The 13,507-nt window shown below is 37.6% G+C and overlaps 1 protein-coding gene across 3 annotated transcripts in view; it reads left to right on the top strand.

Moving 5' to 3' along the window:
• Positions 1-12,925, top strand: part of LOC106872146 (uncharacterized) — a 35,220-nt gene extending 22,295 nt beyond the window's left edge. For all 3 annotated transcript variants that reach the window (XM_089338055.1, XM_052975119.2, XM_052975118.2), the window contains exon 2: positions 9,155-12,925. In XM_089338055.1, the coding sequence (XP_089194181.1) occupies positions 9,264-11,570 (2,307 nt within the window). In that variant the 5' untranslated portion in view covers positions 9,155-9,263 and the 3' untranslated portion in view covers positions 11,571-12,925. The remainder of the gene's footprint in view (positions 1-9,154) is intronic.
• Positions 12,926-13,507: the final 582 nt, after the last annotated feature.

Raw genomic sequence — 13,507 nt, 5'->3', positions numbered from 1 at the left:
TTTCTGAAGAAACTTCCCCACTTTCCAAAAAGCTAAAAGTGAAACATTGGGAATTTGTAGCTTTTTGAAAGTGGTGAGGCGATATGGATGGATGTTTGGGAAGGAGATTTTAGTGTTTCTTTAAGAAAAAAGGAAGATTCATACTCTCTGTGGATTACCAATAAAAAATTTAGAGAAAAGTAAAAATATGAAGAAATTGGGGTGGGACAGGAGAAAATTAAAACATTGCGAAATCCTAATCTCCTCCATCGGAAACATAGGAATTGGAAGAAATTTAGGAAGAAAAAAATAAGGTGGGGGTGCAAATGTCATCTTGGATATGCTAGAAACAACAGGTAAAGGACAGGATTTCTGAGAAAACTTCCTTTTAAGTTTATATTGAAGATCAGGTTTTTAAATACACTCACCACAAATACAAATTACAGAATAGAAAAAGGTAATTTCAATTGGATTTGAGCTGTAATTTTGTGCATGCACACAGCAAGAAATAACAAGGTTTATACAGAAGTTTTACCTAGTGTGTGTGTGTGTGCCAAAGGAAGTTGTTTTATGGCATTCTTTCGTTTGAAACAGCAAAGTTGTCAACTCAGTCATATGGGATCATATGATTGTTCATTAATTTCCATCAAAAGTGCTTTACACCTTTTAAATTTTAAATATTCTATTTAAAATTCATTCTAATGTGGGTAACTTTAACAAATGAAAGGGAAGTAAATTTTCTTGACATGTATTAGTTGTGGTAGGTCAGGTGTGTGTGCACGTGTGTACATGCACAGTTTCCATTGATGAAATCTTTGGTTTTGTCACAGAACAATGGACCATTGGAAACTATTGATATCTTTGTATATTACTAATAATGTATGTGTGGCCTGAGTCATTCACTCGATAGGACATGCTAATACTAGTTCAGCTTCACATTTAAACTTCACTATTGAATGCTAGGAAAATATGAAAACAGTTTTCTTTTATTCTCGGTGGCGGGTGATGGGGTGGGGGTATTATTATTTTGTACTTTAAACTTCAGTAATTAAAATTAGAATATTAATTATTTGCAGGACAAAAAGAATTAAATACAACAAAAATTGTTACTATTTTACAACTATGCATATCATCCCCATCATAATCATATGCCCATGTTCTGTGCTGGCATGGGTTGGACAATTTGACAGAATCCAATGGGTCCATGGACTGCGTTGTGCTCCAGTTCATTGTCTACTGTGGTGTGGTTTCTACTGCCAGATGTCCTTCCTAATGTCAACTGCCTTACAGTGTGTACTTGTTTTGTTTTTTTTTTTGTACTGCCAGTAGTATGGTGACAATGAAACTTGCAAGATTTTTTGTTAGACGAGGGATTAATGCATAAAAACATCAAGGCCCGTTACAGGAACTTATCAGTGATGCCATGTATTTTTAGTTGAACTTACTACCTCATGATTGTGAGCCTGACACTAACCACTGAGCTGAGTAGAAGTTAAAAAAAGATGTATTTCTGGTCATGCTGCATGCTGTTTATTTACAAGGAAATGTAATTGTTTTGTTTTGTTTTTTTTTGCAATTTTACAATATTTCATAATTAAGCTTTAATATTTGGCGCTCATGCTATTTAAATATCCTCAAAACCATGCCAAAAATACAGAATGAAATATTTTCTCAAATTATGAAAACATACCACTGGTGGTGCATGCACATGCTGATTTTGTGAAGATTGTGATGAACCACCAGTGGTACATATAGTGGTGAGCATGTTAGAGTATGTGAGAATGGGTCAGGGCAGAAAAGGTTTCTTACTGTTGAGGATCTACATGGTTATTGCTGTTTTAAAGAGAGGGTGAGAATGATTGGGTGGAGCTGAAAGGCGATAAAATAGTATTGATGGGGTGTCTGGGTGGCTTAGGGCTATAGTAGAAGACACTCACCCAAGCTGCCATGCAGTGGGACTCAACCCTAAATCATCTGGTTATAAGAGGTGAGTAAAAGGCTAAAGGGTAAAAACTGCTTTTGGTCATGAATGACCATTGGGTTGCACCTAGAAAGTTACCCTCCGAAGCACAAGTCCAGGCAAGGTTGTTTATGGAATACTAGCAGTTGCCCATGTATATCAGCCTCCCCTCTCCGTTTTTACCTGCTGAGTGGACTGGAGCAATGTAAAATTAAGTGTTTTGTTAAGAAAACAATGCATCACCTGGCCCAGGTATCAAATCCACAATCTTACTATCATGAGCCTGACCCCCTAACCATTAAGCCAGGTGCCTCTACAATTGGCATCTATGCCTATAGTGGAATAAAATTATGATGACTGATCACAATGCTGGCTCCTTAATGATCTGATCCTGTAAAGGAGCTTCTGTTCATATTCGTCATCAGGAATTGAAACCTGAAATCTTCAGCAGAAAGTAATCTTTTAAACGACCTGTTTATCGATTGTGACCTTGAAGGATGTATAAATGCGCGATGATAACCTTGCTTTGTGTGTTGCTAAAGATATATGATAATTTAGTACTTACATCTCACTCATCGTTACATATCATTACCTCTATTTGGTCTGTTTGACTTTTTGGCACCAGTCCAAACCATACATGTTTGATAGTTTATATTGTTTTCTTTTTCTTTTTTAATATACACAACTGGCAATGGTATTTAGAAATTCTGATAGCTCTGTCTCGTATTTAGTGTGAGGGAGGTTATTTAGAAAACTTAGTTTTAGACACAAATATCAGACTAATATTTCTGTCTGAAACAAAGAATTTTCTAAATAACTTGTCCTAGTACTAAATACTTATGCTATTATTATTATTGATTAAATGGACTGAAGTGACAATCAGTAGAATGATTAACAAAATGCTAAACAGTATTTAGCTACATTACTTAAATTCTGAGTTCAGTTTCTAGTGAGGTCAGTGTAGCTTTTCATTCTTGAGGGAAGGAGTACAGGTCAGGTCAGGTGTTCAAGTGATCTCTAAGGGCTCTGGATTGTGTCCAAGTCTCGCAGCTGTAGAGCAAGATAGGGAGAACCAGAGACCTGAAGACCTGCACCTGTGTCCTCCTGCAAATTATGAGAATCAGTTCAGCATCCAGATTAAATGCCTTGTGAGTATGTGCTTTGGCTTTTTGTGCTCCAAGGTCAACTTTGTCTTTTGTCCTTTCTGACCCTTAAAGTACTAGACCAGGACATTGGACCTTGTAGTAGACTAATAAAAAAAAAACAGAAATAGCATAGACCTTGGGAAAGAGTTTACATCATTCTTCTTAATCCTTTAACTCCACTTAGAGCATAGAGCGCCAACAAGAGATCCTCATCTATCTCAATGTCTGGCAATGGGTTGCAGCAGCCATCAGTGCTTCCTTTTGGCTTTCACCATGTTTCTTCATATGCAGTCTCTGAAAACTACCTCCCCTTAGCAGGACTAGTTTTCATTTGTCCTCTTGTTGGTGTTTCAGTAACAGTGTAGAAAAGATAGTACAGGGCTACTAACTCTGTGCCCATCACCCTCCTCTCTCAACCAGGCTAGGGACTGCCTATGGCAAAATTATTTGCATCATTGTTACAGACAATTTAAGCTGAGGTTACAAAGTACTCAAAAGAGCTATGGTGCTGGTGATGGTGGTGGAACTGGGTTCAATTTATGCAACTATAACACTCCTCACAAATTTGTGTCTTTGTGTCTCTATTAAAATTCATTTATTATCATTCCAGGGGAGTGGTGGGAAGCATAAAATGCTCAGTTAAATACGTTACAAATTTCATTCTGTTTCTTTGTGTTACGAGTTGTTCAAACATTTTTTTGCAAATTAGCACCAATGGTTTGAATGAGTTTGTCATATGTGCACCTTAATACCATGTCATCCCATCTCATTTGTGAGGCCTAATCTGTGAAGACCTGATCTAACTTACCTTGTCTCAATATCTAACAATGTAAACACTTTTCTATACTATTAACGTACAGAAAAAAGAAGATAGGAGAGAAGTGACAAATCATTACACTGTTTGTTGTCCAATCCTCAGAGAAGACAATGCTAGCTTCCTTTCCAAATCAGTTGCTTTATAAAGCAATCACAAATTAGGATAGCTCAATTTATATATTTTGATAGCTTAACCCTTTAGCATTTAAACCGGCCGCACATAACCTGCAATGTCATTCTAAAATTAAACAGTTTTGTCATTGAAATCTTGAAGCTACAAAATAATGCATGAATAATTAAAAACAATGTGAATAAATAAGCATAACAACCTACAGATCCATTTCTCATGTTGTACCATGTCTCTGCATAGCAGAAGACCACAGTGGACACTTCCATAAACAGTGATGAGTCATGGCGTGCAGCATGTTAGTCTGTACATGTTGCACTTTTTCCAGTGTCCATTCCATTTTTTATCTCCCTGCAGATTCTCTTGATAGCTACAGGGGAGGTAGGTTCAGTGGACTTGATCAGTACATAACAATTGCTGTACCTCTACCAATTATTAGTGAATTGGTGATGTGCATCCCAACACCATGTTTTGAACTACTAGCACTGTTGATATTACACCTTTTTCTGTATGTACGGGTTTTGTTTGTCGGGGTCAAGTGAGAGAAATGATGTTTTTTGTATATTGTTGTAGTAGTGTTCTGGAATTTTTGGAGATTTTCATGAAGTGACGGGAATTGTGGGATATTGAAATGAGACTGCCCCACTTTATTCAGGTGCAAATCACCACATCTCCCACTCTTTTTCATTTCCTCAGTGAGGACCAGTGTCCAAAGATCCTTTCTCACCTTGTCCCATGTCTTCCTGGGTCTATCTACCCCTTCTACAGGTACCCTCTACAATTAGAACTTGGCACTTCTTTATGCAGCTGTCCTCATCCATACACATCACATGACCAAACCAGCACAGTCTTCTCTCTTGTACACAACATCTGGTACCATTTATACCTAGTTTTCCTCTTAAATCATTTATGCTCTGTTGTGCATGCACTCTGACATCACTCACCCAGTGGAGCATGTTGGAAATAAATTTCTGTAGAGTGTGACCCATCCAACGCCATTTGTTCCTTTTGGTCTGGATGTCAGTAGGTTTCTGATTTGTCTGTTCTCACAAGGTTTTGTTTAAGCCTGTCTTCTTCCTATCTCACTCAGAGGATGTTCCAGAGACAGAGGCATCTGTTCACAAACATTTAGAGATTGTATGGAAAACATACTACTTTTGATTCTCTACAAATTATTGGCCTTGCGTCCAGTGAAAAGAACTCGATAATATTTTATTAGATGCCAGTGGTTATGTAATTAGTATATTTCATAGTCCATAATGTGTGAAGAGGCAAAAATGACCAACTAGATTACGTATTGAGCTATCAGTTAGTGATTTATTTCCTGTTTAGCTAATCTAGACAGTTCACTGAATCTGTGAGAAGGTCATAGAAATTTCTACATACTTTAGGTCAATTAGTTTCTGTGAATAAACAGATTTCCCAGTCTCTCATATACTAGCTTTATGGAATCCTGTAGTTTGCAAAAAAGACTTAAGTATGCAAGTGTCTGGTGTTTTTTTTTTCTTTTTCTCTTTGCAGTGTTTCTGTAAAATGCTCATTATTAAAGCTTCTTAAGTCCCCCCACCCAATATTTTATCCGATGAATCTAAATATGTATTATATTTTGTGTATTGTAATCGGTATTCCAGTGTTTTTTTAGGCTTACGGAAGAAATTGCTTTTTCATTTATCTTCACTGGATTTAATTATTGTTATTTAGCATTTGGTTAGCATTGATCCAACTCATCTTTTTGTGTATCTGGGACTTCATTGTTCAATATGTCCTTCCTTCTTTTATGATGGTTGTGATTTAACGGAAATTTGGTTGCTATTTCTAGCAGGCCAAATGACCTCATAGAGGTTCCCTTGTTGAATTGACTGGATGTAATAGTGTTCTGGTTTGATATTAATGTTTAGTTACTTACAAGTAGTTTGGGCAGTAACTGCAGGGTTTCTATCAGTTGAACTGATAGAATATTTAAGTTGTCTAGTCTACATACTTGCCTTGATTGAGCAGACCTGCATGATCAATGACATTCCGTCCATGACTATTCCATCTTTTTTATCTTTGGTCAGTGTATAGCGGATTAGATCATTCAACATGTCCTTCTTTCCCAAGATGATAAGAGTGTTATTTGGTGGAAATGTGGCTGCCAAATCTAGCAAATTGTGCAACTCCCTAGAGTTTCCCTCATTGATTCATGAGTTATTTAGTTTAGAGTTTATTTTAGGCATAGGCATGGCTGTGTGGTTAAGACATATGCTTCCCATCTACATGGTTTTTGGTTCAATCCCAATGCATGGTACCTTGGGCAAATGTCTGTAGCCCCGGACCAGCCATACATACATTGTGTGTGCATGTGTATGTATATGCTTGTGTCTCCTTGTCTTGACATTATGTGATTGTTGTAAACGAATGCCATTCATTTCTAATATTCTGTGAAGATATATCTGGCTAAGGGGGAAATACTACCTTGCTTGGAAATGGGTAAGATTTAGTAAACTCTGCAAGCATGAAAAAAAATGGACCTTAAACTGATGATGGTTGTGGTGGCGGCAGCGGTATTTTACGTGCATGCACAACGTTTTATGATGTGGAGAGAATTATTATGCTGGAGGATATGTTACCTTTAAGGGTTTATGAGAGAAAGGTTTGGATTCAATACAATATTCCATGATAATCTCTATATACTGGCAGAAGGCAGAAGACAGGACATATTTCATATCTGTCCTAGTAGGATCAGGCATGGCTTTGTGGTTAAGAAGCTTGCTTCCCTATCATTGTGATGTTGGGTTCAGTCCCACTGTGCAGTGCCTTGAGTAAGTATCTTCTACAATAGCTCTGGCCTGTCTAAGGCCTTGTGAGTGGATTTGGTAGGTGGAAGCTGAAAGAATCCTGTCTTATATATCTACATATGTATGTATTTGTGTATGTACCTTTTGTCTAAACGTTTCGTTATAGTTTTAAATGTGAAAAAAAAAAATATCTGGCCATGGAGAAATATTATTGTACTTGAAAACAGATGAGAGTTAATGATAGAAAGGGCACCTAGCCATAGAAAATCTACCTCAACAAATTCTGTCCGATCTATGCAAGCATAGAAAAGTGGATGTTAAATGATAATGATGATGGACAACAGAATGAACGAGTGAATGAATGAGTTTATGTAGGTGGAAGCACTTTTAATGATTATAAGCATTAAACAGCGAAAGTATATTGAGTTACATTAAAATATAAACAATAATATTAATTAATGACTCAAGTTATTTTCATTGTGCAGATGTCACCATTCAGATATATTTTTATAGACTCAATAGTAAAATGCTGTACAAGGTAATTAGTAGCATAAGCAATTCCTATGGTAACTACATAACATTATATGGTGTGGTAATGACATACATCCAGGACTGCTGTATGCATATATATGTGTGTGTGTATCTTTACTGTTCAGTCTAGAGATGTCATTTTTTGTTTGTTTGTTTCTTTTTTAACTTATTGTTCTTGTCTTATTTTTTCTGTTTGTGTTTGTTTTTCATATCTGCTCATATATACCTTGGTAGCTTGTGTTGCCAGGGAATATATGATATATCATGATACCTGCCAAATTAAACAATATTATCAGGTGTCAAAATTGTGTTGATACTTGGTTGACAACTGATGAGGGGTTGAGCAAGCCTACGTCCATTGTGTGTGTTTTTTTTGCAGTTTATCTGTTTGTTCCTTTGTCATCCCCTGTACTTCCTCCTTCCATGTGCCACATATTTTATTATTGCTTTGTGAGATCATAGACTTCCACCTAGAAAGTTCCCTTTCCAAAGTGCAGACCTCGGCAGTTTTCCACAGAGAACAAGCAGTTGCCCATCCATGCAAATCTTGTTTCATGCCATTGAAAAGGACAATGGCTGATACAGTTTGGTGCCAATGTTGCTGCATCTAACATCTAACAAACAGACATTCTCATTAATCATTTCAATAAAACCAGCCACCAGAAACCATTCAAAGCAGACAGAATCATAAAAATACTGCATACTTCATCTAATCAATGCACCCCCCACCCCCATCTCTCTGTCTCTCTCTTTCTCAAAAAATCTATAAACTACGAACTCAGAAATATATACAGATGCTTTAATCACATGGATCCTTAATGAGTCATTAATAAATGTATATTCAACTGCTTGTACCTAAGACTACTAATAAAGGTAACATCGCAATTTTACGCCAAAGCAGTCAACGAAGGGAAAATTGTTGATGGCAGAATCTTGGTGAATAGCCACAGTTTACATTAAATTTATCACAGATTCACTGCCAATGGTAGGTTGACCTTTGGTACTGCAATCCTCTGGTGTTGCTTGACATGCAAGATATAGCACCCGAATCTCCCTCCTCACATCCTACAGGGTTACAAAAAAGGAATAACATTGGATAAATCTAGACCTAGAGACATCTGAACACAATAAGCTGGTATGATCATGACTGGACCACCTTTGATGTAGGTTTGTTTCAATAAAGTTAGCCTAGGATTAAACAACAGCACAACCATCATTTCCACCATACAAAACCAAAGTAACAATAACAATTATATTTCATTTGACATCACTTAGCTTTCTCATTCATCATCATCATTGTTTAACATCTGCTTTCCATGCTAGCATGGGTTGGACGATTTGACTGAGGACTGGTGAAACCGGATGGCAACACCAGCCTCCAATCTGATTTGGCAGAGTTTCTACAGCTGGATGCCCTTCCTAACGCCAACCACTCAGAGAGTGTAGTACTCTCAGAATCCAATGAAAAGCTTTCCTTTCATCCTTTTGTGACCATATTTCTGTTGCGATACATTATTTTTTTTTCAGTTAATTTCTAAAATAACGAAGAATACAATAAAACAGCCTCATCATTATTCATCATCATCATTGTTTAACATCTGTTTTCCATGGACTTTGATTGGATGATTAACATTGTGCAAGTGGGTGCTGAAAAGTTCCTGGCTTTGAATAAAAGAAAATACAGGAGGATCAGTTAGTTAATTATGATTTTACTTTTTTAAAAATCTGTTGTTTTTTTTTGTGTTTGTTTTTCTTTTTGTCTGTGTATCTAGCTTTGCTTATATACTTTACCTTTTTTTCTTCTTCTTTTTAATTGCAGGCTGCCATTAAACACTGAAGTCTCTGAATCTGACAGAAGGAGCAGTTAACAAATCTAATATTTTAACATCTTCAACCCTTCAAAGTTACCATTCCCTTCCCCTAGCATCATGTCTGAATTCGATACTGCTTCAGCTGTTATCGTGGACAGCGGCGGTCAGGATTTGAAGTACAACTTCCCCGTGCATGTACTCATTGAAGAACCACCTTCAAGTGAGTGCATTGACCAAGATGATGAAGATTCCCTGATGCCTTTCGGGGGTAATGGAGATTTTTCAACCTACCAAACAGCTACTCATAATGGCCACGTATCCGATTCCTTTTTATACCAACAGACCCACTACTATTTACCACAGAATGAAATATCGTCTCTATATGAAATGGCAAGACGAGAGAGTCTCTACGAACATGGAGATCAGTCTGACTATGGTTATGATGAGTTCAGTATTCCAAATGGAAAGCATGATTATCAGTACCAGGAGAATGACGATTCTTCGGTAGATCAGAAGGACAAAACCATCGTCTCTGGTGTTAACCATACAGCCAGTCACGGCCATAATCATAAAGCAGCTCGAGCTTGTGAGTACTGCAACATGAGTTTTGCAAGTACCGATGACCTCGCGCTGCATATGCGAGTTCATTCAGGTGGTAAGCCTTATTTATGCCAACAGTGTGGTAAGACATTTAGCGATAGCTCAGCCCTGGCAAGTCACGTGAAGTCCCATACTGTTGAGAAAAGATTCAAGTGTGACTTCTGTGGCAAAGCATTCACCAGGAACAGTAACCTCAGTGACCACATGCGCACACATATTGGCAGAAAGCCGTTCAAATGCGAGACTTGCGGGAAACTATATGCCTTGGAAAACAACTACAATGCTCATATGGAAACTCATGCCAATGACAAACCTTATAAATGTGATATTTGTAATGTAGAGTTTACCAAACGCAACCTACTCATTTCACACATGGACGGCCACAACAAGGGCCGTTGCTTTGAATGTCAAAAGTGCCCTAGAAAGTTTGTCACTACGGGGGAGCTTGATTCGCATGTGAAGTCTGCGCACCCAGAAGCTGTGCCAATAAAGGACATGTCCGAAAACAGTCACTCCCGTTTGAACAATCATGCAGACAATGGTGTTGGTAAAGACGGCAGCGCTCTCAACGATGCAGTGCAGCGAGACAGTTCTGGTAATATAATAGGCCAAATTAGCAGCCCTGTAGTAACTACAACAACAAGCGAGAAGAAGAGCTTCCCATGTGACATTTGCACCAAGTCCTTTACTCGTCGTAGCAACCTCACCCAACACAAACGTACCCATAGTGGAGACAAGCCGTATAAGTGTGAGTACTGTGGAAAAACATTTGCAGTGAATAGTAATTTGACTATACACATAAGGATGCACACCGGAGATAAGCCTTACAAATGCTGCTTCTGCAGCAAAACGTTCATCGTCAATTCGCATCTCACTGCACACATTAAGTCTCATACCACTGATAAGGTGCACAAGTGTGACTACTGCGGCAAGACGTTTCTGCATGCGTGCGACCTCACCGTGCACGTACGTACGCACACTGGCGAGAAACCCTACAAATGTGTTTACTGCGGTAAAGCCTTTGCCCGCAGTAGCCATCTCACTGACCATGTCCGCACTCATCAGAGTGACAACGACTGCAAATGTAGCTTCTGCGGTCAAGAATTTGACCATCCCGATACACTGGCACAGCATGTGAAGACCCACAAAGCAGAAGGTGATGACAGCAGTTCCCTCAGCGAGGCCCCTACTTTGGCCACGACGCCAACCCTTGTGCCACAACACTTTCATCATCATCATCATCCTGTGCAACAACCGCAGCAACAGCAGCACAAGCATCAACTGCTCCAGGCACAGCAGCAACACCAACATCAACACAAACCTCAATTGCAACAGCAGCAGCAGCAACCTCAACCGCAGCAGCAGCAGCAGCAACATCATCATCATCATCATCATCAACAATTGCAACAGCAACAAAAACAACAGCCACAGCACCAACAGCAGCAGCAGCAAAAAATTCAATTACAGCAGCAACCACAGCAAAAACAGCAACCACAGCAAAAACAACAACCACTGCAGCAGCAGCAGCAACAACAGCAGCAGCAGCACCATCACCACATCCATCAGCATCAGGACACATCATCTCGAGTTACGACAACTGCTGCATCGATACCCCAACCCCTGTCTCAAGAAATGTTGAAAGTCGGTGTCGGTACCGGTGCCGAAAACCACACTGACCACCATCACCAGCATCATAACCAGCAGCAGCAGCAGCAGCAGCAGCAGCATCAACACCACCATCCCCATGGTCATCACCATCATCAACATGTGCATTTCCATCATCATCATCATCAACCTCATCAGCATTCAGATCCTAAAGTTTAGGAAAGGAATTTAAAAAAAAAAAAAAATGACCTTTTTTTTTTTTTCGACAGTCATTATTATTATCATTATTAATAATATTATTATTATTATTTGATTGGCAGAATCATTAGAGCATTGACAAAATGCCTTGTGGTATTATTTTGTTATGGCTCTTTATGTTTTGAGTTCAAATCCCACCGAGGTCAACTTAGCCATTCATCCTTCGACGGGTTGATAAAAAAAAAGTACCAGTCAATATACTGGGGTTGATTGATTTAACCAACTGACCCTTTTCTCTTCCCTACATTTCTGGCCTTGTGCCCTGTATTAGAAACGATTATTTTTTATTTCTTTCGATTCGTTGAAAATTTTTTTACAATTTCATATTTATGGGACAGTGTGTGGGGGGGAAAAAAACCGATGAAAAAAGTAAACGAAGATTATTGTTGATGATAAAGAAATAATAAAAGAAAAGATTTTTAAAAACTAGGGGCTGCAGCTGCTCTCCCTCCCACTGGCTGGAACCAGTAAAAGAGTAAGGCTTTTTGTCCTCCCTCTCACTCCCCCATTTCGAATTTCAGAGCTGCTGTTTTTAATGTTAATCACCTGATACCCTCTCTAAATGTTTCCCTATCTAGCCCCCGCTCCCCTACTTCCCTACGACCCACCAACCTACCTACCCAAATGATCGAATCATTTAATATTTGAGAGGGGTTGAAAAGGCTGAAAGAATGAGGGGGGGCAATGTTGGAGAAAATTTTTTTTTTTTTTTTTCTCTTTATGAAGAAGAAATTTTTTTTTTTTAAAGAATAAAATGAAACGCTCCCCCCCCTCTCTCTCTCTCTCTCTCTCACACACACATGTATGCCCCCTCGAAGGTAAAGGGAAAAGAAGCAACAAAAAAACCAACAAAACCAAAATAATTTTCAAAGATAATCTTCACCAATTTTTTTTTTGTCTTTTATTAAAAGATAAACAACAAACAAACAAACAAAAAAACAGTCACATTCATAATAACAATACCTTTATATTTTGGTCTATTGTGAAACCGACTATTAATTAATTAAACAATTTTATTTCACACTTTGCTCGTATAATTTCACACATCTGACCACCACCACCCCAGTTTTTTTTGTATTTTTTTTTTCTCGTGTAAAAAAAAAAAGAATACTGCTGCAGGATTTTTTTTTTAACTTCAGTTTCCATTGAGAACTAACTAATTTCCCTAAAATATATTTACTTACACATAAATACACACTCACACAAAATTCCCCTTCTCCACAATCACTGGGGAAAAAAAAATTTTTAAATAACATGGTGGAAACTGAAAAAAAAAAAAAAATTAAATAATAAAAAGAAAACATGAAAGGAAGAAACAGAAATTTTTTTTTTTTTTAACTATTTAGCATTTTGCTTTCATTCTTCCCCCCTCCCCCACCCCTGTCTTTATGATGTAATTTTAGAATTCATTTTTAAAAAAAAATTTATTTTTTTAACATTTTAATGTAGATAAATATCTTTTTCTTTGTATGTAAACGTATATTTATTAGTTGATAATTATAAATATTTTTTTTTTTGTTCCTTTCTCCTTTTCCAACACTTTTCGTTGGTATTTTTTAAAAATAGTATTATTACCTCTTTTATCATTATTATTATTATTATTATTATTAATAAAAATAATAATGATATGGCAGTGAGCTGGCAGAATCGTTACGATGCTAGACAAAATGTTTAGCGGCATTTCCATCTGGCTTTACATTCTGAGTTCAAATTCTGCCGAGGTTGACTTTGCCTTTCATCCTTTCAGGATCTACGAAATAAGTACCAGTTGAACACTGGGCTCGATGTAATTAATCAGCCCCACCCTTGGAATTCTAGGCTTTATGCCTATGAGTAGAAAGGATCATTATTATTATTTTATATACAGAAGAAGAATTGTACTTTTTCTAATTGTGTTG

Source organism: Octopus bimaculoides, chromosome 20 (genome assembly GCF_046866305.1).
Source record: "Octopus bimaculoides isolate indiv1 chromosome 20, ASM4686630v1, whole genome shotgun sequence".
In the NCBI taxonomy this organism is placed as follows: domain Eukaryota; kingdom Metazoa; phylum Mollusca; class Cephalopoda; order Octopoda; family Octopodidae; genus Octopus; species Octopus bimaculoides.
Note: the sequence above shows the minus strand (reverse complement) of the source record. Positions and strands in the feature narration are given on the sequence as shown.